Below are 26,801 nucleotides of genomic sequence, written 5' to 3'. Positions count from 1 at the left end.
ATACACCAACAAACCATCATGATAATAACTTTAAGGGTCTTCCTTTCTTTATATCATATTCCCACACTGACAAATTTTCATGTATCTCAACCAAATCTTTGACTGTGAAGATGAACCACAGTTTTTATATGTGTAAATTGTGCAACTTTTTCTAAGCTTTTTTGTGACATTTTTGTCATACTAGTCCACGAGTACAAAGATTTGGCATCTTTGAAGTTTCTTTAGAACGTATGGATAGCGAAGGCTTTTTTTTTTATCCCAAATAACGCTGATTCAACTGTTTCTGATTTTAGGACATGTAAGTAACAAATATTTGATATAAGGTTTGAACTAGACTACGGACCATAACACTTTGTATTTGAGTTTCTTTTAAAAAATAAAGAAAAGATGTGAATTGAAATGAAAATAAAATAAAAGGTAAGAGACGGAAGTTCTTATATATTGTATGTTCTTGAGTTTTATGGAAATGAGATGAAAAGAAGTGAAGATATAACTTTTTTGTATTCTTGAGTTGAAGAGAAAAGAAATGATAAATGACAATTATACCTTTGAAAGGTCGAATGACCGCCTATGCACAACCGCGATTGATTTACTTGTGACATAAGACACTGCTTAACGATAGAAAAATGGCATAACCTATGATTGATGATTGAGATTGAAATATAGATTGATAAGGATGATTGATGAAATGATTGAGGTTGCTAGGCACATGTAGGAATGATATCAATCTATTGTGTTATTCGATTGATTTGTGATAATGATTGATATATGCTTAACATGTGATGACGATTGCTATATGCTTGACATGCGTATGATATTTATAAGATTGATTTAATTAGCAACCTTTTAGACAACATGTGGTTATCTTACTCGACTTTTTAAGCTGACACTTGTTTTGTTGAAAATGTTGTGTTTCCTCAAATTGGTCATTAAAGATTGCATAGAGTGAGGCATGAGTAGATGGTTGCTATGACGAAGACTTATAATTGCCATAGTTTTGCCTCATCTTTCCTAGACGTTTATTTATTAGGTTGATTAAGACTTTATTGCCATTTGGTTGTTTATGGATTTCTTGAATTGTCGTTGTGATGCAATCAGTAACACCAAAACTATGATTGACATTTCCTGAGAGAAAATGATTTTGTTTTAAAAGGGACTTTTCCGCATTAAATGAATGTTTTATTTAAAAAAAATTTGAAATCCATATTTTAAAAGCAAGGTGTTACATTATTAATCAATTATAACTCTCGATTTTATCGAATTGAAAATTGATGATGTCATTATTAGTATAGATACAAATTAAATTACTAATAATCATTATCCAAATATATTATTATATTATATTTATATTATTTTTTGTAGAAAAAATCTCACTAATCTACATTTTTTTTATTTTTCATCAATAATTTACATTTTCCACCCCTACTAAATACTTAACTATTTACACTTTTTTTTATTTTCCATCAATAATTTACACTTTTTACCCCATTAAATACTTAATTATTACAATTTGTAGTTAACTAATTTAAAAAAATTTAACATTTTATTTCTAATTTATTTCTTCCATAAAGTATTTTCTTTTAGTATATTAAAAGACACTTAGCCCAAAAAACTTATTGACCAATCACAACTTTCGATTTCTTAAACTTGACTTTTGTTTTTTCAATTTTGACCTTAATTTATACTTTTTTTGTTTTCAATAATAAAATAAGTAATATATATTCAATTGAATAAAAACCAAGTGGGTTGGATCAGTAGTTAGAGCTCTTACCTCTGAAAACAGAGGTTAGAATTTGATCCTCATTATGTATGTCACATTAAACAACTTAGATGAACATATTTTAAAAAAGTTTCACTTTAAAACTCTAAGTTTAATAATATAGATTAAATATTTATTACTAAAAATTGTAAATTAAAAGTTTAAACCATGATAAACTAACATCTTATACTGATAAAGTTGTAAGGCCGTATTTGAACCGGGCCTAAAATCGAGTAATAAAAGAAAAGATCGGGAGATATGGATTATGGAAGGGCCCAAAAGTAAAAACCATAATATCGACGGATGTTTGTTGATTTAAACACCTTCCGTTCGATTCCATCATCATCAAAACCCTAATAAATAATAAGAATTGGAGAACCCTTCTTTCGCCTGCATAATAATCAATCAAATATAATGTCTTCAGAACAAGAAGGAGAAGAAGAAAAATATGAGGAGTTAGCATTGGATATATTGATTGATATATTTAAGAGGCTTCCGATAAAATCATTGGTTAAATTCACTTCAGTTTCGAAACAATGGAAATCCGTCATCCGATCCTCCCGATTCATCTCCGATCACAACAGCATCCAACAGAAGCAGTCTTCTGATCTCTTTTTTATAGGTTTTGATGACGGAAAGTATGCAATCATTAAAACTAAACAAACAAACAAAATATCCGGTTTTGCTAACCGAATATATGCAATCATCAAAAGTAAACAAACAAACAAAATATTCGGTTTTCAACAACTTACTCTTCCCGATTCAGATGATAATTTCCGGAGCTTCGACTCCCCTCGCTTGATAGGTTACTCGCAAGGGTTGTTCGCCTTTTCCAATCGAAAGGATAGATTTGTAATTTGGAATCCATTAATTAAGAAATCCGTTTTTATACCCCTCCCTCCTGACCGAGAGGAGCGATGTCTTTTTTATGATTTTTGTTTCACGGTGGTTCGTAATGATACCGAGCCTACGATTTTGTATATTACTTATAATTACCCACTATCGGTGCAGATTTATACATTATCCGCAGCAGCTTGGAGCACCGTTTACTACACTTATCCTCGTGAATCACTTCAAGTCGAAATGCAGATGGTAGTGACGGACAGGTTTATTTATTGGCCTGCTATTGATACGGCAGAGGATGGTTCAAAAAATTATGTGATTTTGTCATTTGATATCACTAGTGAACACTTTACTGAATTATGCCTCGACCTGTCTACAGCACACACTAATTATGTGTGTTTATCTAGCCTTAGGGAGTCTCTTGTTGTGCTTGAGATCGATAAAAATAAACAAGAAATCAGTGTATGGATGATGAAGGTGGAGGGGGGTGGTATTGAAAACTCGTTCACAAAGCAATTCACTGTCAACCTACCAACACATACATATGCATTTGACGTAGAAGTACTTGGATTCACAAAAGATGGCCAACTCATATTCCATGAGAAATCAACTCGAGAACTCGTTATTTATGAATCTGGCTCGAAAAGCTTCAAAGTTATTGGGAACTTTGGGGAAAAAGAGTATCCACGTCTTGCAGGTTCATACATGGAAACATTATTGTTGTTTGACCGCTGACATTTTTACAGTATGTTGCTTATTGTTTGACTGCAGGTTATGAAACTCTAATTGCGGGAGTAGCGAGGTCAACTTTCTAGCATAGTTTTCTTATGAAACGTCATGTGTGAAATACTTTGTGTTCTTTAATTTTACCCAGCGTCAAAACTCGTAATGAGATGATGTTAAATTGACAATATATCTTTTTATTTATAAGCTAGCATAGTCCTGATTATAAACTTTATGGTCTCTGCTAATTGATCAACTTCTTCTATTTACATGTGGTCCTATACTTGTAATCCCGACTACAAATTACACTGTGACCACGAGTCACGGCTCATTGTTGGCTTCAGAGTATGAATATTCAAGTGCATAACAGTATTATAATTAATGTAGTGTACGAACCCCAACTGCCGAGAATTGAAACCAAACCAACCGAGTAGTATGCTGGATCGCAGTAAGAACTGAGATCATGATGTTTTTTTAAGTATTAGTAACTGAATTGATTGAGCATACTAATTAACTTCTTCTCTTTTTTGAGCAATTTACTTTTTAACTGGAAGTAACTTCAAATTATTGGGTTCCCATTCTTTGATCTATATGTCAAATATTTAATTTGGATCTTACAACAATTTTGACATATTGTTGAGATCTGATGATATATTATATGCATATGAATATATCGATCAGATCAGCAAAACAGATTTGATGAACCTGTGCCTTCGATTGGGTTTCTTTATTATCAAATACGAATAGCAACTTGTCTTAGCTTAAAACATGTGACATATATAGTTAGTAACTACAGTTCAGTTTTACTGGATCAAAACGACAAACCTGAACTTATTTCCAATAATTTGGAAGAAGAAACTTTATTACGACGAATAATGCGACATAATTAGCAAGTGCAGTTCAGTTTTAATCTTAATTAGTGCAACAAGAATATGTTTGAAAATAGTTCTCGATCAGGTCATATGACAAAAACAAAAATCTATGTCATGGACTGAGATGTATGTATACATTCCATATATCGATCTGTTCAAGAATAAGAAGAAATCAATTACTAGTTTGATTATTTATAAGAAGAAAAAATAGTTTCACATTCTATACAAAAATATAGAAAGCCCAAAAATTAAAACCAGGACCCATTAGCTTAGAGTGTGTGTATCGATCGAGGCTAGCTTGTTTATTTATTTAAATAAAACCTTCTCTTTGATTCCATTATCAAAACCCAAATATTAAAGTTGAAATCCCGGCCCTTTGCCTGCCTTCGTGATCATCAAACATATGATGATGATGTCTCCAGAAGAAGAAGAATATGCTTTACCATTGGATATACAGATGGAAATATTAGAAAAGCTGCCAATAAAATCATTGGTTAGATTCATGTCTGTTTCAAAACGATGGAAATCCATCATCCGATTACAACAACATTCAGCACCAGCAGCTTTCTTCTTCTAATCCCTTTTTTATAGGTTCTCATTGCCGAAAGTACGCATTCATTAGAAACAATGATGATATTGGTTTTCAACGACGCCTTACTCTTCCCGATTCAGATGATAATTTCCGGAGCTTCAACTCCCCTAACTTGATAGGTTACTCGCAAGGGTTGTTTGGATTTCACAATAATAATGAGGATAGATTAGTAATTTGGAATCCATCAATTAGGAAACCCGTTATCGTACCCTCCCTGACCACATCCGTGATAAAAGTTTTGTTTATTTTTTTTTCACGGTGGTTCGTAATGCTACCGAGCCTATATTTTCTATACTTCTTCTTCATCGCCACTACAGATTAACTACCCGGGCTTGGAGAACTGTTGCTAAAACTCCTCCTCGTGAACCATATCGATTAACAAGGGTAGTCACGGATAGGTTTATCTATTGGATTGCTGAGGGCAATCATTGGATTTTGTCATTTGATATCACTAGTGAACAGTTTACAGCATTATGCCACCCCCCTACTTTAGCAGCATCACAAAACACTGCCTTGCAATTATCTAAGCTTAGGGAGTCTCTTGTTGTGCTTGAAACTGATGTAAAGAAACAAGAAATCGGAGTATGGATGATGAAGTTGGAGCCGGGTGGTGTTGAAAACTCATTTACAAAGCAATTCACTATGAACCTACCAGCACATAACCCAAACCTTCCAACATCTTGGGAAAGCTGGAAAGTTAAAGTACTTGGATTAACAATAGATGGTCAACTTATATACAAGGGAAGGTCTTTCCTGGGATATGGCAACTTCTTTATTATGATCCTGACTCGAAAAGCTTCAAATATATTGGGAAACCTAGGAAAGAGTTTTCACACCTTGCAGGTTCTTACATGGAAACACTATTGTTGCTTGACTACTGATATTTTTACATGTTGTTTAGGACATACATTTATTGGGAACAAAGGTACCGGCAGGCAAAGTGTGGAACTTATTGGAGATGATAACTTACTTTTAGAAGAGGCAAGCAACGTTTGAACTTCAATCGTGCCAGTAGCGAGAGGTCAACTCTTTAACATAGTTTTCTAATGTGTGTGAAACACTTTGTGTTCTTTGCTGATTGATACTCTGTTAAGTGATGATTTTTAGTAGAAAAAAATTGACAATCTTATGGTCTCTGCTAATTGATCTAGTTATTATGTATAATTGTTTACTTATTGTACTTAAGTTTGTTTCTTTAACTAGACAATGGAGTATAGTGTAATCCCTTGTCATGGCTCTTTATTAGGCTTTGAGCTTGATCCTCCAATTTTGGTCCTTGGTAGACGTAGGAACGGAGACGTCCAAACGAATACTTTCAAATCAAAATTGTAGGCATTTTACACTTCCTAATACCTATATGAAGGACTGATAACCATGAACCCCAACCGCTATGAAGCTAAAGCAGCAAGTGTGTATTATGCTATATCACAGCAAGTGAGATGATGTTTTAAGTATAAGTAACTGACTTGATTGGACATGCTTATTAAACTTTTTCCATTGCGGAATTTACTTTTTAACTGGATGTAACTTAAAATTTTTTAATTCCACTTCGATCCATAATGAGTATATCAAATGGATCTTACAACAATTTTGTTGAGATATTATGATATATATATTATCTGCATGTTAATGAGTGATTTACATTTTAATTGGAAGTAACTAAAAATTTTCAGTTCAAAGCAGGCATTATAATGCTGAAAAAGAACTTAAACATAATCTTGTTAAAATAAGTTGATAGCTGTTGTGTCTACAACTTGCTATTATCGCAAATAACTTACTAGATCAAAACTACAAATCTGAACTTATATCCACTTATTTGGAAGCAGAGACTTTCTAAAGACCTCGACACGGTACAAGTGAAAATAATGTGACATAATTTGTAAGTACAGTGTAGTTTTGATCTTAACTAATGCAACAGCCAATAGGGTTGATGACCCATCAGTAAAATCTTTGACCTTAAAAAATCCATCTGGGTTCAAGTCCATATTGCCATTCAAAACAAAATAAAATAGTGCAACAAGAATATATAAGTTAGATGGTACTCTAAGGAATAATTGGTTATTCAGGGGATGTTTGGTAGGGTGGAAAGGAATTGTGAGAAAAGGAAAAAGAATCACATCCCTTGTTTGTGTGATGTAGAGAATGGAAACATGGAATGAAATGTTCATTCTCATTCTCTACTTTTGATTCCACTAAAAAAGGTAAAGAAATGTGGAGAATGAAAATTTACACGGGAGCTTTCTCACTTCTCATTCTCATGTGAATGATATGCCTGGTTAAGAAAAGGCTTGGTATAAGTACCAGTTTCACGTGACTTGCACATTCCATCTCAAATCAAAAAAAAAAAAAAAAAGAAATTCACATGTCTCCTTTCCTCTTCAACTGCAAACTCAAACCCTATTTGGTTGTCATTGTTTTCATCAACATTTATGCTCAAATTAACTACTGTTCGGCACCATTAATGCTAGATCTTACCTTCTATTCTTGCTCACATATTACAGATCTGTTACAAACAGCAACCTTATCTGATTTCACAATCCCAAATCATGTATAGCTGTTTTCTTTTGCTTTTTGTTTATTTATTTATTTTGCCTTCTTGTCTTGTTTGTATGGTTGTGTAATCATCATACATGATTTTATATTTATTTTACTGTAAGAATTTGTTTCTTTTTTAAAAAAAGATTTTCCTTTTGAATTCAAACAAAGATTAATACTAATATTAATGGTAGGTTGAAAAAATAAGTAGAATGATATCATACCTCTGTTTGTGGGGAGGCCAAGAAATGATAGCGACTAAAATGAATTGCTCAAAATCTAGATATTGTTTTTTTCTTAAACTCACTTTTTCTGGTAACAATATTCTTACTCACGAGTATATGTTATTCATTCAAATAATTCTAATAATATTCAAAGTCCTTTCTTTCATAATCATAAGGTTGAAACATTTTCGTACTTATGAAAATTAAAAACTAATAAATCTGAATATGAAATTAAAATAATTTATTGTATTCAGATTATGTTTAATCAAGTTTATATAAAAAAAAATACATGTTAATATCAATTCCATTCCACTAAATAGCGTAACCAAATCAGAGAAGCGGATTACGCTCTTTGATTCTTTAGTTATACCAAACAAAAGAATCATTCCATTTTTTTCCATTCCATTCCTTTTCCATTCCTCATATCGATTACATTTTCTATCATTCACTTGTATCAAACACCACCTAAATTCTCAGTTGCACCAAGAATTATGTAAAATTTTCTAATTCTTTCAACTGCATATAAGAATTTTTATGTTAAAGAAAAAATCAGTAAGTTTTAGTTTTCAATTGAAAACTAATCTTTGGTGTACTAATAGTTGTATGACAATAACATCTTTAAACACCTTAGATACACATGATAACACAACAGTAAGAGGTTTTGGACCAACTGCATTGTGGTCACTACCGTAATTATCACACCTGTGGTATACAGTTATAACAAATTGTTATAACTCACATGTGTGGTATACGAATTTTATCAGCAATCAGAGGTTTTGTCGTCAGTTTTTGAAGTAGGATTCCGCATGGAGTTACAACATTAAGTAACTCGCGAGGTATACGAATTGTTATAATCTTATTGCTCTAAAAACAGATGTATAATTCATAGTTTAGTTTCATGATTAATCTACCAAATGAAATGATACTTATCCACTTGAATTTGTCGAACACCTCTCTTTTCACTTGAGTTTGTCGAACAGCTTAGGTGCAACCTGCAACCATTACAGGTTTTGGTAAAACTGTTTCGTTGATTAAAGTTTCTGAGGTAGCATTTCTATTCTTTTAATGAAAGGGGTCTATTTGGGTTATGTGTCATCTTTAACGGGCCAAATGGGTCACATCAAAAAACTTAGCTAATAAACATTAACACGACGTCTTAAATTGCTTTAACTCAGAATTTTTATAATATAGTTTCAGCAAACATTTTGAGAAGGAAAAGAAAGAAGCAATATGTGTGTGATTCAAGTTTTAATTGTTACCCAACCTGTCTGACCCACCCATTTTGCCACCTCTAACAGAAACAGAAAGACAGGAAAAGCTTACAGCTCGGTCGATTAAATGCCAATAATCAAAGTATTGTCCAGTGCAATGCTTTTCTCCTGTACCATCTCTTACCCTTTTCCCACATGCATGGCAATGAAAGCCTACAGAATTAATCTTTGATGTTTTAGTTGTAAAGCATATTTGCTCAATTTTGAAACAATATATTCCTATATACTTATATAGGATAGCTTGTCTACATTTTTATCTTTCATTTATAAACCTTAATTTCCTTCAATTCACCTTCTAGAGAAACTGATTCACTGATGTTAAACATGAGAAAAAGAAGTCAAGGATAAGATTAAATAGACAATTATATTTTTCTGTAAAACATCTACGAATAAAGGAGTGTTCAACAACGGATAAAAAAGGATTAGAGAAGGCTCTAATGGAAGGTGCGGAGAGTTAAAAGATATTCTTCCTCAGTGCAAAATAATTTTAAGTTTCAACTTTCCTTCGTATTTTGAACTTTTTGAAATAAATTGAGACTTTTAGACGATGGTTTCTAGCTTGATATACATACATGATACATGTGGTTATTTATTAGGACGGATAGAACCATGGTCCTTCCTCTCCTAGAACTATCTCCTAACCCGGTAAGTGGATAGCCAACAATGGACCTGTATCTCTATAGGTAATTTTATTTATGGCAAACTTACCACATAAAATGTATAAATGTAAATGTAACACCTAATGTCGTTTTTCAAGGGTTTTGAGTCTCAACACCTCGACGGTGTATGGAGAGGTTAAGATGAAGACAGTCTTATCTCTACCTAGGTAGAGAGTCTGCTTGTAGGTTCTATCTAAATAATAGAAAAAGACCTCCGGCCTTTTGCAAATTTGTATGGGGGAAGTTGAGATGTTGACCGTTTTTACCTCTACCACTCAAAGTGTATGTAAAGGATAAATTTGCTCATTTTTCTAGAAGGCAAACTTGTCACTCAAAATGTATGCAAAAAGCAAATTTGTAACTCAAAATTACATGTCCATGTGGGAAAACCGGAAACCCGACTTTTTGGGCTAGGTTTGGGTCTGGGTATGTGGGTCTCGAGCTAGGTATAGGATGATTGGCACCTAAGTATTAATTTGAGTGGCAAAATTATCCTTTAAGAACGACAAACTATGTTGTTCCTATCACGTATCAATTTTAGATAGTTATATTTGATGCAAATATTATAAAACTGGTAAATAAAACCAACTAGGTTGGATCAGTGGTTGAAGCCCCTTGTTTCTGGAGACAGAGGTTATGGGTTCGATCCTCATGCCCAGCAAGGCTGGTGGTCCTTTTCTACCTTTGGTAGAACCTACAGTAAGCAGACTCTTTACCGTTGGTAGGGGTAAGACTCTCTACATCTCAATCTCCCCCATACACCGTCGAAGACGTTATAGGGACCTAAAACCCGTGGAAAACTCTTCTCTTTGCTATAAAACTGATAAATATACTCTAAAGTAAGCAGACAATTACAATGAAAAACAAATTGTTCTTATTAATTTCAACTTACAATGAAACCATTAAACAGGTTCTAAATACAAGACCGAATACTCCCTAAAAAGTTGGTGTAACGAATTTATCAGTCTCATAAGTTAAAGAAATGATACATAGTGGTTTGTTTTACTCTTCTATTGATAGATATACTTGGTCATAAAAAAGGAATAAGAGAAGTTTAAAAATAAAATAAAAAGTCTGTAATTTGGAAGGCCCAAAAGTAGAACCCGCAGCCCATTGGCATGGAGAGGGTTGTTTAATTAGGGTGTGTTTGATTGCAACTGAATGGCACCATTCAGCACTGAGTGCTGAATCGGTCAGCATTCAGAGTGTTTGGTTTGCCCATCTGAATAAGAAACTATGCTGAACGAAAATCCAAATGATGTTGAACCATCCCACCTTCAAAGTCTTTCTTAACCATTCAGCAACCAACTGTTCCCCAAATCCCCTCCTCCTCTCTTTCATCCTCACGCCCTTTTCTTCTTTACACATTACAAATATTCATTAATACTTCTGTTTTTACAAGCTACAATCTCTCTTTAAAAGAAGAATCTCCAGATCGATCTATTGTTTTGATAATAATAATAATATTAATAATAATATCACTATAATATATATCACTCTTGCAAAACAAAAATATCCAGATCTATTACTGTATTTGTGATAAAGTTTATACATATCACTCCCGTATTCTTTGGCAAGTGGCCAAGTGGGTATAGTAGCAAGAATTAGTTTCATGGTATTTTATCAAACTATATAGTTTGCAAAGAGATCTGTTAAAAGGAAATCGTGATATGTGATCTTATTCCTCCCGAAATTGAAACAACAAGGTTTAACAGAATTGTCGGCACTGAAGTTAATATATTACTTCGTATATATTATTATTCTTTAAGAAAAAAAAATTAATCTATTCTTCAAGAGCTTAATTTTATCATAATCTATTTTGATATTATCATAATCTATTTTAATATTCAAGTTTTGTTTATGTCTTTGTTATAAAATGACGTTATGCTTGTGATTAATTGATAATCTTTTTACAACATATGATCTAGAAGGAGGTTAAAAAGGTCATTTTAATTATTCAGATTATCCATTCAGAACAAGTATCAAACATATATTTTCATTCAGGATCAAATTCATTCAGAATTTTTGAAAAATTCAGACTTCAAAATCATTCAGTGCTAAATCATTTTGTATTATCAAACACACCCTTAAACACGTACCTTATGTTCCGTTCCATCATTAACTCAAAACCCTAATAACAGTTCGAAACACGCCCCCTTTGCCTGTCTTTGAAAACAATAAATATTTACGATGATGATGTCAGCAGAAGTAGAATATGAGGAGATACAATCGGGATTGGATATAGAGATTGAAATATTAAAAAGGCTTCCCCCAAAATCATTGGTTTGGCTCACCTCAAACAATTGAAATCCATCATCCGATCCTCATCATTCATCTCCGATTACAGCAACATCCAACAGCAGCAGCCTTCTGATCTCTTTTTTGTAGGTTATAAAAATAGCCGAAACTTTTCAATTATTAAAGATAAACAACAAAACAAATTATGCAATGATGAGATCCTTACTCTTCCGGTGTCAGATGATAATTTCCGGAACTTCGACTTCTACTTTAAATTGATAGGTTACTCGCAAGGATTGTTTGGATTTCACAATAACATGGATAGGTTAGTAATTTGGAATCCACCAATTAGGAAATCCGTATTTATACCCCTCCCTCCTAACCGCACAACTAATTATTTTGATTCTTTTGGTTTCACGGTGGTTTGTAATGCTATCGTGCCTACGATGGGCTTGGAGAACTGTTTCTAATACTCCTCGTAAATCGGCAGTTGGAAGTAGTGACGGACAGGTTTATTTATTGGCCTGCTATTGATGGGGCAGAGGCTGGTTCAAAAAATTATGTGATTTTGTCATTTGATATCACTAGTGAACACTTTACTGAATTATGTATCCCCCGCCTACTTTAGCAGCATCACAAAACACTGCCTTGAAATTATCTAAGCTTTAGGGAGTCTCTTGTTGTGCTTGATGTAAGAAAACAAGTAATCGGAGTATGGATGATGGAGCCGGGTGGTTTTGAAAACTCATTCGCTAAGAAATTCACTGTCCACCAACCAGTAGGTTCACCAAAACTTGCAACATATTGGAAATCTTGGAAAAAAGTATTTGGATTCACAAAGGATGGCCAACCTATATTAGGAATGTTTGTCCATTATAGGGAATGGAAACTTTTTTTTTATGAACCTGACTTGAAAAGCTTAAAATATATTAGGAACTCCAAGTATCCGGACCTTGCAGGTTCATATACATGGAATCACTATTGTTGTTTAACTGATATTTTATATGTTGCTTATGACATATATTTATTGGGTACGGACAAAGTGTGGAACTTTAGAGATGATAGACTTTTAAAAGAAGCAAGCAAGCTATGAAACTTAAATCGTGGCAGTAGCGAGATCAACTTTTTAACATAGTCTTGTAATGAAATGTGTGTAAAACACTTTTTGTTTACAGTGTAATTTATAAGCCTTACATAGTTTTGATAATATACTTTACGGTGTCTTCATTTATGTACATTTCCGACTACAAATTACATTGTAAACACCAGTGATGATGTTTTATAGAAATAAATTGACAATCTTTTTTGGTCTTCTTTTATTTAGTTTCAATTGAAAACTAATCTTTAGTATTTTGTTATTTTACGACACTAACATCTTGAAACAACTTAGATACACATGGTAACACAAGAGCAGTCAATCAGAGGTTTTGGACCAATTGCATTGTGGTCACTACCGTAATTATCACATTGTGTGGTAGTCATTACATGGTTCATGTATATAGTTAATAACGCACTCCTGAAAACATGTGTAATAATCACTAATCATTTTTTTTCATCAATATTTGAGGTTCAAACATAATACCATTCGGGTATTTAAGGATCAGGTAGGATTCCGCATAGAGTTGCAGCATTAGGTAACTCGCCAAGTATACGAATTATTTAATCTTATTGCTCTAGAAACAAAAGAAGGTATGATGCAAAGTTCAATTTCATAATTAATCTAACCAAATGAAATGACACTTATTCAATTTCAATCCGATGATTGTGGAACCATGATGTCCTAAAACACCTCCCTTTTCACTTGAGTTTGTCGAACAGCTTAGGTGCAACCTGCAATTAATAAAGGTTTTGGTAAAACTGTTTTGTTGATTGAAGTTTAAAGGTAGCATTTCTAACCCTTAATGAAAGGGGTCTATCTGGGTTATCTAATCTTAAACAACTCAGATGGATCACATCAAAGAATTTAGCTAATAAAATTTTACACAGCCTCCTAAATCGTGTTAATTCAAAATTTTATAATATAGTTTCGGTAAACATATTTGAGAAAGAAGGGATGAAATATGTTTGTGGTTCGATCCAACCGTCCGAGCAGTTCTAACTTGTTACCCAACTTGTCTGGCAGGGGCGGACGCACGTTCAAGTTTGGGTATGCAAATGCATACCCTATGGACTTTCAAACCAATAGAAAAAAATTGATATGTTATTGTTTTTATACTTAAAATACATGAAGTGCATATCCCTGGAAAAAGCATTGCATACCCTCTTTTGAGTTACGTGTCTTATGTGTTTGTTTCCAAGTAATTTAATGACTCATCATCTTAACTAGTACCTTTATATTTTAGGTTGTATTAATTTATAATTAGTCATTAGAAAGCAATTCATTATTGGTTGTATTAGATGTAATAAATTAGTGATTTAGTTTATACTTGCATAATATATAATGCATGTATTTTCTTTTTCATTACCTTTAACAAAATAATAGGAGATGGGTGATTTCTTTTATAGATTATTTGAGAAGTTGGTCGAATTTTGTGTGTGTATGTAGGTCATGAATCAGGAACATATCGTTTATAGATACTAGTTTCAAAATACACGCTTTTTGGATAAGACATAGTATTATAAATCATTTTCTTTTGTTGGATCAACAAACGTATTAGTAAAGCTACACAGTTTTGTAAATCATTTATGGGTAAGAACTTAGCCTGTTATCACATATAAATTAGTTCAATAGTATAAACAAGTTGTTATCTATTCTCATTTTGTGCTTATTCGGTTCCATTAAACCATACTAAATAATCCAACTGAAATGCGAGAGTAAAAAAGCTGTATGTATTAAAATAAAATAAAAATTATCTAGAAAATATATACCCAAAAAATAAAATTTATCAGAATTTTTTTTCTTATTTTAACTAAAAAAAATTTTTTATTAAAAAATGCATACCCAGTAACGGATTCCTAGATCCGCCACTGTTGTCTGGCCCACCCACTTTGCCACCTCTAACAGAAACACAAAGACAGAAAAAGCTTACAGCTCTGTCGATACAATGCCAATAATCGAAGTATTGTCCAGTGCAATGTTTTTCTCCTGTATCGTCTCCTTCTACCCTTTTCACACATGCCTGTAAATTTAATAAGATTAGAATTACTTTCAAATTTAAAACTTACAGGGCTTTAGGACAAACAAAGTATTTCACCAAAAATGATACAAGACAAATGTAAAAGCAAAATCTTATTTCCTTGCTCAAACTAAAGGCTCTGTTCTAGCTTGAAAACCAAGATCCATCATAACAGACGTGAAATGCAACACGATTCGAAGTATACAAAATGCAAGAGTGTGAAAATAGATTACACATTCAAACCACATTGAACTGAACCAATTCATGTAGGTAGATCTAGATGGAGTGTTAGATCAAGTTGTGGACCACAACATGTTTGGTTGACCTTCATCCTCCTCCGTGACTCGGCTGGTTATGATATTCATTTATATGGGTGATAATTAAACCAGCAGCTTACAATTCATTTTTAAATGCATTCTGTGAGGCTCCATTCTCTCTCATCTCTTCATTCTGTTTCCCTGTGATAAATGATATGATCTAAAGCCTACTACTAGCTATGTTATCAATAGCGGCGCTATAGCGGTTAGAGGTCCACAAGCAAAATAGCAGTTCCGCTATTAACGATGCTATTTTACCGATATCGGTGCTATCGTGTTTTTTTTATTTTTTTGGCCCAAACTTAAAGAAACACTAAATTTTGCAAGTATTAACACTAACATTTCAAATATTGACACTTTTTAAGCTTGACTTTTGATAATTTCTACCAAGTATAAAGTATTAATTATAAACATATGACAAAAATAATAATAATAATATATAAATATTGCATAGTATTAAAATTATCGCTATACCACCGCTATAACCGATATCTCAAACTCGGTCCTCGACCACTATAACAGTTGTTTCAGTAATACTTAGACTACTGGACTTCTAGTTATGCCTCCCAGTTATCCAGATTACATATTTTGTATTTTATACTACCTAAACACCCACAATTCACAAAGTGCGTTTAAATCTACATACTTTTACAAACTCATGGTTTAAATTGAAAAAAAAATTTTGTCTCCTCAATTGGTTTTGTTAATTTCAGTAATCAAAAGAACTTGCAGCTACAACATCAAGTTACTGTAACACAAAAAACTTCAGAACCAGTAGGTCTGAACACAGGAACTATAATCACCATTAACATAGCATCCTAACTCGGATCACAAACAAAAATACTCAATTCGAAGGCCGCACTACAAAAAAAGGAGCTATTTTACCATATTAACTAAGATATTAACTTTTTTACAGCTAAATGCAACCTAAACTTTTTAAATTGGTACATTTCACCGTATTATCTTAGATATTAAGAATACATCAAAAACAGTAAAAGGTGAGTTTGCAATGTAGTGGGAAGCACCTGATACTCGATTAGAGGCCTAACACATTTGGGCTTGGACGAGTCTTCCAAGTACTTCTTTTGGTCAGCTGGTTCTGCATCACCCCTTTTATAAACAAACACGACGACACATCAAATACATTGAAATGATAATTTGACAACTACTTTACCCTTCACAACCTCATGCTAAACGAGTTTCTGGGGTGCATAATTTTAACTGCTTACAAGTCGGACGTCGTGTTTATCATCTTACAGATAAATGCACTTTTTTCCGTTCAAATAAGCTAAAACGCACCTGATACTAATACCCAAACCCTTCTAACCGCGTCTTAGATTCAAAAATCACAATAAGCCATACGCACTTGAAAACGCAATATATCCACATAAATTCAACAACTTTGACTCTTGGATGTAAGTCTTAAAAATGCTTCATTTCTAACATTTTTTTTACCAACATTGTCTTTACATATAATAATTTTATAATACATATAAACATAAATATGTGTGTGTGACTATTGTCTATACATAACATTATTCAAACAAGTTTTGTATTTCAAATAACATGCTCAGGTAGGAATTAATAATAAATATTTTTCATACTCATAATAAATACAAATAGAAGCATATGAAAAAGAAAAACCAAAATAAATCAAACTTACATTTTTTTTTAAATAAAATAACTGCAGATTAAACCTGGCTTGATGAATACACCTGCACAATCTATATAAATATATTGATTAGTGTATGTAAAATTCTAATCTATGGATCAAATAATTTGAAAGACTAAAATTACCCTTTTTTTCACAGAGGAAAGGATTCAGTGAAATAAAACTGTTATATGTATTTACGGTGGATGGAGGACTGATTCAATTTAATGGCTAAATTTTTGACACTCCAATAAATTCGGTAAATTTCATTTTCACTTTTTAGTTTCAACTATATCATTTTTAGTCCTTGGAGTTTACAAAAATCATCCAGCCGGTTCCAATTTATTTATTTTTTATTTTCTCATAGACGGTCTTGACAAGAAAAAAAAAATTAGTTACAAAACACAACGTTAACGTGAACATGTGCCTACACTATCACATCCTAAATCCGTCTCTGATCGTGAATATATGCCTATCATGTTTTCATTGGTTTTAATGTGATAATTATAGTTTGCGAGTCTAAGTTATAAGAAGGGGAATGATTAGGTAAAGCATGCAGTACTTATTTTAGGTAAAACATGTGTATTTTAAGGGAAGATTATGTAAAATTTAGGAGTATGTATGTTTATCAAATTTAAATGTTTAATTTATAATTCTTTTAACATGCGAGTACCTAATATAGGTAAAGTCATGCAGTACGGATCATTTTTCCTTAAAAGAAATGTAGCTTACTCGATTAAAATTTATGGATCAAAAGATTTTAATTTAGGGATCAAAAGATGAGATGAGTTGCTAAGAGTTGAGGATTATGTGATTTTTCCAAAAATTCGTTAGATGATTACGTTGGGCCAAAATTTGTATTATTAATGGTTTTTTATGCTAGATGGACCCAAGTAAATGTTACGAGTAAATTGTTACAAAGGCCCATAAGGCCATAATTGACAAAAATATTTGATATGTATTTTCTTTACCGAACAATTTTAAATGATTCTTTATACAGAGTAAAACAAAACTGAAACATCGAAATGTATGAACAATGTATCAAAATCTTTTCGAAAAATATAATTTAATGTTTCGAAAAGAATATTGATACATTAATTTCATCTTTATTGTATTCACTATTCAGCAAGCACAATTAAAAAATTCTCATGATTTATACATAAAAAGAAAAATAATTGACGTGTGAAAAAAAACATGCTTGGTGTAATTCATGATTATTCTTTTCCTACCTCCGCTTTCAAAGTCAAAAGCTAATCATGTCGCCATATCCCCTTTATGAGTAGCATTTCACAAATAAATTGGGTAATTTTTATATACTTTGATACTTTTATTATACTCCTAATTATATCATTATATGCCCCCCAAATGGGTTGTTAATTGTACGTCAAACATGATTATTACGAGAGATGTTTTTAAGCATATGTAAGAAGAACAATTAAACACGGGCAGAGGCTCAAGCCTGATACATTATCATATACTTTAATAATTAACAATTTTAATTATCAGTGTTAATTAATTTATACTCTAAACTTTTATTTTAATAATTAAGCTCTTATCTTTTAAAAATTTTCATTATCACAATTACATCAACCTACACCACTTGACACCGTCACCGCCATCACCACGAATAGTGCCATCACCGACACCACTAGACCGTCTTCTCCACCACTGCCGCCGTATTACGCAGATACCATGCTCGTTTTATATAAAGCATAACCTCATGTTTTCGTTATCTAATAACAACTTTGATGGATGTTCATGGGCATTTAATACCTACCACTTAACATATATGGTCTACTAAAAATATTGTTAAATGAAATAATCTAAAATATCGATTCCTAACTCTCAATAAGAATAGATTCGAACCCATATTAATTGTTTTTAACACCTTCATTTTTATTAATTTTCACCACAAAAACTTACATTAGCCAATAGGACACCACTACATACATTTCCATGAGGTATGAAATCATGTCCTCACATGTGCTACACACGACCTTTTTTGGAGCATTATTATTGTTTCTGATTCTTATCGGCGGTCCCGGCTTAAGGTATTTTAAGGCTTTAAATGAGATCAAATTTAAGGGCCCATTTCGTTAGTATATTATTTAAGTGAACAAAAAAAAATTTAGTTTAACTTATGTTGTTAAACTACTAGTAAAAAAAAAACAATAAGAGTATTGCTGCAAAATGCAAATTTTTGATAATATCTATCAAAAAGTTCAGACACTAAATCTGTTATATGAAAAATGGAGGCCTTAAATTTTTAGAGGCCTCAAGCGATTGCTTAGTCCCTTATTACTATTGAGCCACCCATGCTTATCAGTATGTTTTCCTCAGCTCGTATTACTTTTTCTTCCACCTCCCTTCCCAATTCTTTGACTACATCCACATACTTGTTTTATTTTTTAAAGGCGAGCTTTGAGTCACTAACGAGTTACTAACTCATCAAATCATCTTTACATCAATAAAAAAAACCGTCATATATGAAAGAAAACCTCTGGTCCTAACATAAAAAACTTCCAGAATTTCTTTTATGCCGGACTTAAAACTATGACATTTTCGTTTTATTCGCGTCTGGTTCACAGAATTTGATGGAATCTAACGAAATTTGATTTTAATTTCATTTCTTAATGTGTTTGGTTACTCAAAAATGAAAGGATTTTATTACTTCCGTCACTTAAATTTCTAAAAAAACTTTTAAAAAAATCCGTCAAATTCTATTCTTTAAAATAACATCTTTGGTAAATTTTATTCATTTCACAAATATTATGTGAACACAAATATTATGTGAACTAAATGTATCTTAAGTGTTTTATTTTAACCATTTGGATTAAAATTCATTGGTAAAGACACAACACCCAATAATGATACTTGGCCCATGATAGTGAGTTACTGCCTTCTCTGGTACTTTGTGTTTGTATCAGTAGATAACCCACGTTTAATACGACACATGCATATATGAGCGTCAATGAATTTTGTGTCTTTTCCTTGGTTACTTTAGCGACTGACTTTGTTTTTTGTTCTAACTTCTTTTGAAATGTCCAACAAGACTACAACACATTTTACACTGAGAACCTGACACATGGTCACACATTGTTTAACCATTTCACAACATCCATCCATACATAGAAATATAACACTAAGTACAGTAATAATCTATTAATTATTTTGTCAATATAAAGAAAAAAACATTATTTTTGAATTATGATAAACAGTGTATTACATAGAGAAATAGGTGTATGCTATACTGATCACCACCTTATATAATATATATTATAGGGTTAAATGCAAATTTCGTCCATGTGGTTATTCGAAAAATGACCTTTTCATCCCTCTGTTAGTTTTTGAGTTTTATTCATCCCTCTGGTTTGAATTCCGTTAAAAATCACTCATCCTTGTCGTTAAATCCCCTCACATGCAAGTCATGTGAGGGGCACTTTTGTCTTTTTGCCTATTTCATCCCTTCCTTTCAAAACCGAGGAATATATTCACAACCTACATCAATCTATTAAAATGAACCATATATTGACATATATATATATATATATATATATCTATTATACACCTAATCAAGAGCAAATCATATATATGTTCATAAATCTATAATCAATTTGAACCTATATCACATACAAATCAATATTCTTACCAAATCAAAATCTAAATCTGCATCACATACAAATCAATATATATATATATATATATACAGACACACAGTAGAAAGAATCATCATCGGATCGATCGATCGATCAATTGAAGTCAGGAAACGGAAAAGAGATGTTGAGAAAAAATAGATCGCTAGATCGATTTGTGAGAACAAATATTTAGCAGAAGCATCATCAATCGATCGAATTGATGTTTCATGGGTTTTGGTTTGAATAAGATTTTGGGTTAACTGTTTTTCGGTGAATGGACGATTTGGAAATCAACCGGATTTCTCATCGCTGCCGGACCACCATAGCCTAAATTCCCCATCGTCGCCACACTACCACTTTCAGATCTCCCCATCGCTGCTGCCAAATCGAGGTAAATTCCATCTTTAGTATTAGTTGCAGTTGACCAATGATTTCAAATGTCAAAAATCGAGAAGAATGCGAAAGCTTTTTGAGATGGTGATTTTCTTAAAAAAATTTCACACGGTTTGTATTTAGTGTGTCTTTATATGTTTTTGTATCAATATAACTTCATAGTTGCAAAAGTATTATATGTAGTTGGTGGATGTTTTTATGTGTGAAAAATCAATATGTGATCAAGTGATATATCTATATACCAGAAGTGTATATGTGTATATATTTTTGGTTTTTAGTTTATGTGTTTATGTATGTGTATCTATATACTGTCATAGTTGCAGAAATGTTGAAATCTATAATATGATGATTGGAGTGAAAATTAAGAAAAAAGATATATAGATTGAGAAATTATATGTATTTTATGATATGGGTATTTAGATTATGGTGTTTGAAGGCTTTGAAGCTAGGTATACTGGATTTTATAAGAACATGGCTGAAGTAAAGGGTGGTGTTTGAAGATTGAAGAAGAACAAAGAATGGAGGCGGGTAAATTGACAAAAATGCCCATCAGGGACGAGTGTATCTAACGGAAGTCAAACCACAAGGATGAAAAAAACTCAAAAATTAACAGAGGGATAAAAAGCCGTTATTTGAAAAACCACAGGGATGAAATTTGCATTTAACCCTATATTATAATTTATAAACTACAATACCAATACAATTACTTATGCATTTAACCCTATATTATAATTTTTAAACTACAATACCAATACAATACTTTCAAAATAATTCCAACGACTATATCCATCAATCCCTAATAATTTAAAAAACAAAACACGTTGATAAATATTAATAAATAGATTAACATGTCCAATACGAATAATTTTAACCACTACTAAAAAACCGAGTTTCAACAACGTTAAAAGTCGTTGGAAATTTATAAAAAAAAACGGTTTAACCGAGAAAATTAGCAACTTTTATTCATGCTCTTTTTGTTTAAACTTCGTCACGACAAGAAGAAAAAAACCCGTCAAAATTATTAGGTGATTCCTAGTTTTCTAGTAGTGAACCATCCTTTTATATAGTCTTATATAAATATAAATATAAATATAAATATAAATATAAATATTGCAATTTGCAAAGTAATTACCAAAGGTCGTTTTAGGCAACTTATAATTCTAACAAACATTTTCTTGGTGATATATAAAATATAATGAATACAATGATAGTTACATTACAACTAACAAGATATTGGTCAACAATTTGATTCATCAAAACATGTGTTAATATGTGAAATCGGTGAAGTCGTTTGGTCCTTTTCTATTTGCTTACTAATATTATGTGATAATTTTGCAATAGTATATGTATATCTAATCTAACATGTAAATTATTTATGAACGAAAGAAAGGAGAGTAGCAATGTGAAATTGTTAACGTATCAAACCTAATTACTGTACCCAGTTTTGACTTTTGCCTTACAGCTTAATATATCTAGTTTTTATATAAAAACTATTGTTCAGGCTCGTCCAATAAACGGGTAGTCTCAAAATACATTAATCAAAGTAAAAAAATTGGAATTCAAGTAAGGGGAGAGAATATGATGTGTTTAGATCCGTGTTTTAGACTTCAGGTCCGCCAGTTTCGTAACAATTTTTGTTAATCTTTATTTAATTAATAACATCTAATTTAATGTGGTTGGTTTGAGAGTGTAAAGGGGTTTGGAGAAATCTGGCTTCTTTGAAAGTTTGTTGTTTTAACTTTTTGATATTATTTTTCAAATACTACGTATCATTCTTTGCATATGTATATTATTGTTCTTGACAACAAATGCTCCTCAATATATATAAAAGTTATGATAGTATGATAAATCGTTGGTTTTGGTTTTTCTTTGATTTTCTTGCTTTTTATTCGAACATACCGAAGCCAATGTTCAATGTTTATATTAAACATTATAATTATCGTGAAGCGACAAAATCCCTATAACCAATTGAACAACTTAATCAATACGAAAACTAAAGAAGGAAACATAGGAAATCTAACTTCATAGAAATATTGAATCTAGTTAACCATTTTTTTTCAACTTTAGTTAAATAAAGAATTTGTAGTTTGTTACATCTAAACTTAAGACAGACACAAATAATAATTTTAGACTATAATTACGAAAACTAAAGAATGAAACATATGAAAATTAACTCCATATAAATATTGAATCTAGTTAATCCTTTTTTTTCAACTTTAGTTAAATAAAAAAAATTATAGTTTGTTATATCTAAAACTTAAGACAAACACAAGCTACAATCTTATACTATAATTATGAAAAACTAAAGAAAAATATATAACTTTTGAAAAGTACATACCAATTCATCAATAAAGACCATCTCGAATGTTTTGATTTTCTTTGGCTTAATTCACTCTGAAACAGTCCATACATGCACAACACGGAGTTGTAGATGATGGTTAACATATGTTGGCAAAAGATCTTCAAGATAAGCTAATGTAGTCTTTTTTTTTGTTGTTGAAGAAGAAGTCATGATTAATTTATAATGGACAACAAACTAAATTAATAGAGATAATAATAACAATAAGTCAATAACATAAGAATTTAATGTTAAATAATAATAATAATAATAATAATTAAATATGAATAAAATATATTTTAAAAAAACCTTCTTGGTAGATGACTAATTTTTTTTGTTTTGGTCATAGGTTTTTGTTTCTGGTTGAGTATATGTGAGGGTTTATTTCTAGGTTATATACAAATGTAATAATTTTTGGGAGACTTTTGAAAATAAAAAAACTTTTTTATTAATAATAAGGTTGGGGCTTATAGATTTAATAATTTAAAAAACAGAAGATTAATAAAAATGGGGAATTAGGCTAAAGGAGAGAGATTGGGGTGTCAAGTCTACCCCAATTCATACGAATATTTTATGATTATATTATTGGATTAAAAATTAAAAACGCACAACCTCTTTCTTCATATATAGTAAAAACCTCTGAACTTCTTGGCTAATTGATTACTTCGAATATCACTAGCATCAACTAACATTTTTTAATTAACAACTTTATTTGGTGACTTTTACATATAGTTAATAATTTCAGAAAAAATTCATGTGTTAAATCTGGGAGCATTTTTGTTCATATCAGAATTTGAACTCAAAACCTCAATTTTCTCAAATAGTTAGTTACTCTTCAAGTAAAACGATATATATGTTAGACAATTCCTAACCGAAAGATCATTATGTTGGAAATATCAAAAGAGAATAAAATATAGTTTCTTTCTAACGACTTGTTGTACATATATGTTAGGGTTATTTACTGAAATAGTACCTGGACTATCCACCATATTACTGGTTTCATACCTAAAATTTTAAAATTACTCTCATCATACCCCAACTTATCAATTTTCCACTCGGACGATAACTGAACCTGACCGGCGTCAGTTTGGCCGTTAATTTGGGGTATGACTACCGTAAATTTTAAACTATAGGTATGTAATCAGTAATATGGTGCATAGTCCAGTTACCATTTATGTAATTAACCATTATTATTATTATTATTATTATTATTATTATTATTATTATTATTATTATTATTATTATTATTAGGGTAAATTACAAAAATCATACCTGAGGTTTGTTCGAAACTGCACTGGTCATACCTACAATTTAAAAATTACGCGAGACATACCCAACGTTGTTAAAAACTTACACTGACCATACCTATCGCTGATGGTCGTCTACTTGGCCGTTAAGTCAAGTCACGTGTCGTGCATGTGAGGTATCAAAATCGTAATATCTAGTATACTTCAGGTATCATTTGTGTAATTTACCCTAATAAAAAATTATTAAGAATTTTTGAGTTTTATTTATACTTCAATTATTGAGTTGGGTATATATGAAAAAGAGAAAAAAAAGAAAATAATTTAATTATGAAAAAAAGGTTTTTTTTTTAATGAAAAATGTATCGAGAAAAATAATTGATGCAAGAATGCATTTATTATTATATATGTCATTATTATTTTGTTATATGTGTATAGTGAATATAACAAAGATGATAACCATAAAAACCACTAAAGTTTTACTTTTATATTATTATTTAATTTCTTATGATTTATTCTTTTTGATAGAAAGCTGTATATAAAAAGATACAAAACAATTTTTTTTTAAAAAGCAATATAACTTTTTCATATGGTTTTTGTCATCCCCTGAGATTAGAGGGGTAAAGCAAAGTTGAAAACTCATTACGGTTTTAAAATATTTCTCAAATTAGCAATATGTAGCATTTTGGGTTTGGAGTTCCAAAGAAAAACATGTTTTTTGTTTTGTGCATCCATCTTGGATGCATATTGTTCAAAATGATGCATCCAATAAAAAACGTGATTTTTTTGATTTTGACGGATCAATGTGTTGTTAAACACTTAAACAATGATAAATAGTTATGCACTATGTTACTTTTATGGACTTTTAATGCATCAAAATGATGTATTTAAGTGTTCTCAACGTTCTTATTTTAAGAGTGTTCTTGCCAGAGTGTTACCCTATATATATGAAATTTAATATAGAATATCTACCCAATTTAATAATTGAAATATAATTATAATAATCTTAATAATTTTTTATTAGAGTAAATTACACAGATGATACCTGAAGTATACGCGAAATTACGATTTTGATACCTCACATGCAAGGCACGTGACTTGACTTAACGGTCAAATAGACGACCGTCAGCGATAGGTATGATCAGTGTAAGTTTTTAACAATGATAGGTATGTCTCGCGTAATTTTTAAATTGTAGGTATGACCAGTGTAGTTTCGAACAAACCTCAGGTATGATTTTTGTAATTTACCCTTATTATTATTATAATTATCATCATCATCATCATCATCATCATCATCATGGTTGTTGTTGTTGTTTTAATTACACAAAGTATTATTTATGAATAAATAGTTGTAAAACTCGAATTTATTGCTAAAAATAAATAATTATGAAAATACACAATTAAAATCATCATGGATCTATAAATTGATATATTAATAGTTTTTAATAAAATAAGTTTTATATAAAATTAAAGAATTCTTTTATAAAATTAAAGTAGATATTTAAAAGAAATTAAATTAAAGAATTTGATATTTATTTTTTAACAAAATAATATTTTATTTTATAAAAGATCATTTTTAGTACAAAGTTTTTTATTTTTATAAAATATTTTATTTTCATTTTTTTCTAAAAGAGTAAACCGGAAAGAATATCTTAATTTCTTGTATTGCATTAGTACTTGTACAACTATTATGTAAAGTTTGAATTAGCTCAAATCGGATTTAATCAACTCCATATGGTGGTATCCAACTATCCATTAAAGATTTCAAGTATATTTATCAATGCTTTACATGAAATTAAGGTACTGCTTTCAATTTACTTATTTTTTTATATAAAAAATAAATAAATATGAAATAAATAATTAAAATCAACATGGATCTATAGTTTGATATATGCATTGTTTTTAATAAAATAAATAAATATTTACAATAGTTTTTAAGTAAAAATAAAGTATTCTTTTATAAAATAAAAGTAAATATTTTTTACAAAAAAATCAATGTACTTTTTAAAATTATTTATTTATAAATAATACTTTGTGTAATTAAAACAACAACCACGATGATGATGATGACGATAATAATAATAATAATAATATAATAATAATAATAATGGTTAATTACATAAATGGTACATGGACTATGCACCATATTATTGATTACCTACCTATAGTTTAAAATTTACAGTAGTCATACCCTAAATTAACGGTCAAACTGACGCCCATCAGGTTCAGGTATCGTCTGAGTGGAGAATTGATAAGTTGGGGTATGATGAGAGTAATTTTAAATTTTTAATATGGTGGATATTCCAGATACCATTTCAGTAAATAACCCTATATGTTAATATAACCTTAACAACAAAAATAACTATCTTAATAAGAATAACTCTAGAAGAG

At 30.9% G+C, this 26,801-nt stretch overlaps 1 protein-coding gene and 1 long non-coding RNA gene across 2 annotated transcripts; both read right to left on the bottom strand.

Moving 5' to 3' along the window:
- Positions 1-8,456: 8,456 nt before the first annotated feature.
- LOC122594474 lies at positions 8,457-12,021 on the bottom strand. The gene is made up of 3 exons (XR_006323014.1): positions 11,578-12,021; positions 8,872-8,972; positions 8,457-8,540 (listed from the first exon to the last, which is right to left on the bottom strand). It is a non-coding gene; the product is annotated as an uncharacterized LOC122594474 (long non-coding RNA).
- Positions 12,022-13,241: 1,220 nt separating this feature from the next.
- LOC122593853 (cytochrome b-c1 complex subunit 6-1, mitochondrial-like) lies at positions 13,242-17,030 on the bottom strand. The gene is made up of 5 exons (XM_043766303.1): positions 16,947-17,030; positions 16,813-16,873; positions 16,175-16,259; positions 14,746-14,835; positions 13,242-13,546 (listed from the first exon to the last, which is right to left on the bottom strand). Coding segments are annotated over exons 2-5 (210 nt in total). The 5' UTR covers positions 16,815-16,873; positions 16,947-17,030; the 3' UTR covers positions 13,242-13,513.
- Between the last annotated feature and the right edge of the window lie 9,771 nt (positions 17,031-26,801).

The sequence above is a fragment of the Erigeron canadensis genome, chromosome 3 (assembly GCF_010389155.1).
Source record: "Erigeron canadensis isolate Cc75 chromosome 3, C_canadensis_v1, whole genome shotgun sequence".
Lineage (NCBI taxonomy): Eukaryota > Viridiplantae > Streptophyta > Magnoliopsida > Asterales > Asteraceae > Erigeron > Erigeron canadensis.
This window is presented reverse-complemented; position numbering and strand designations above follow the sequence as displayed.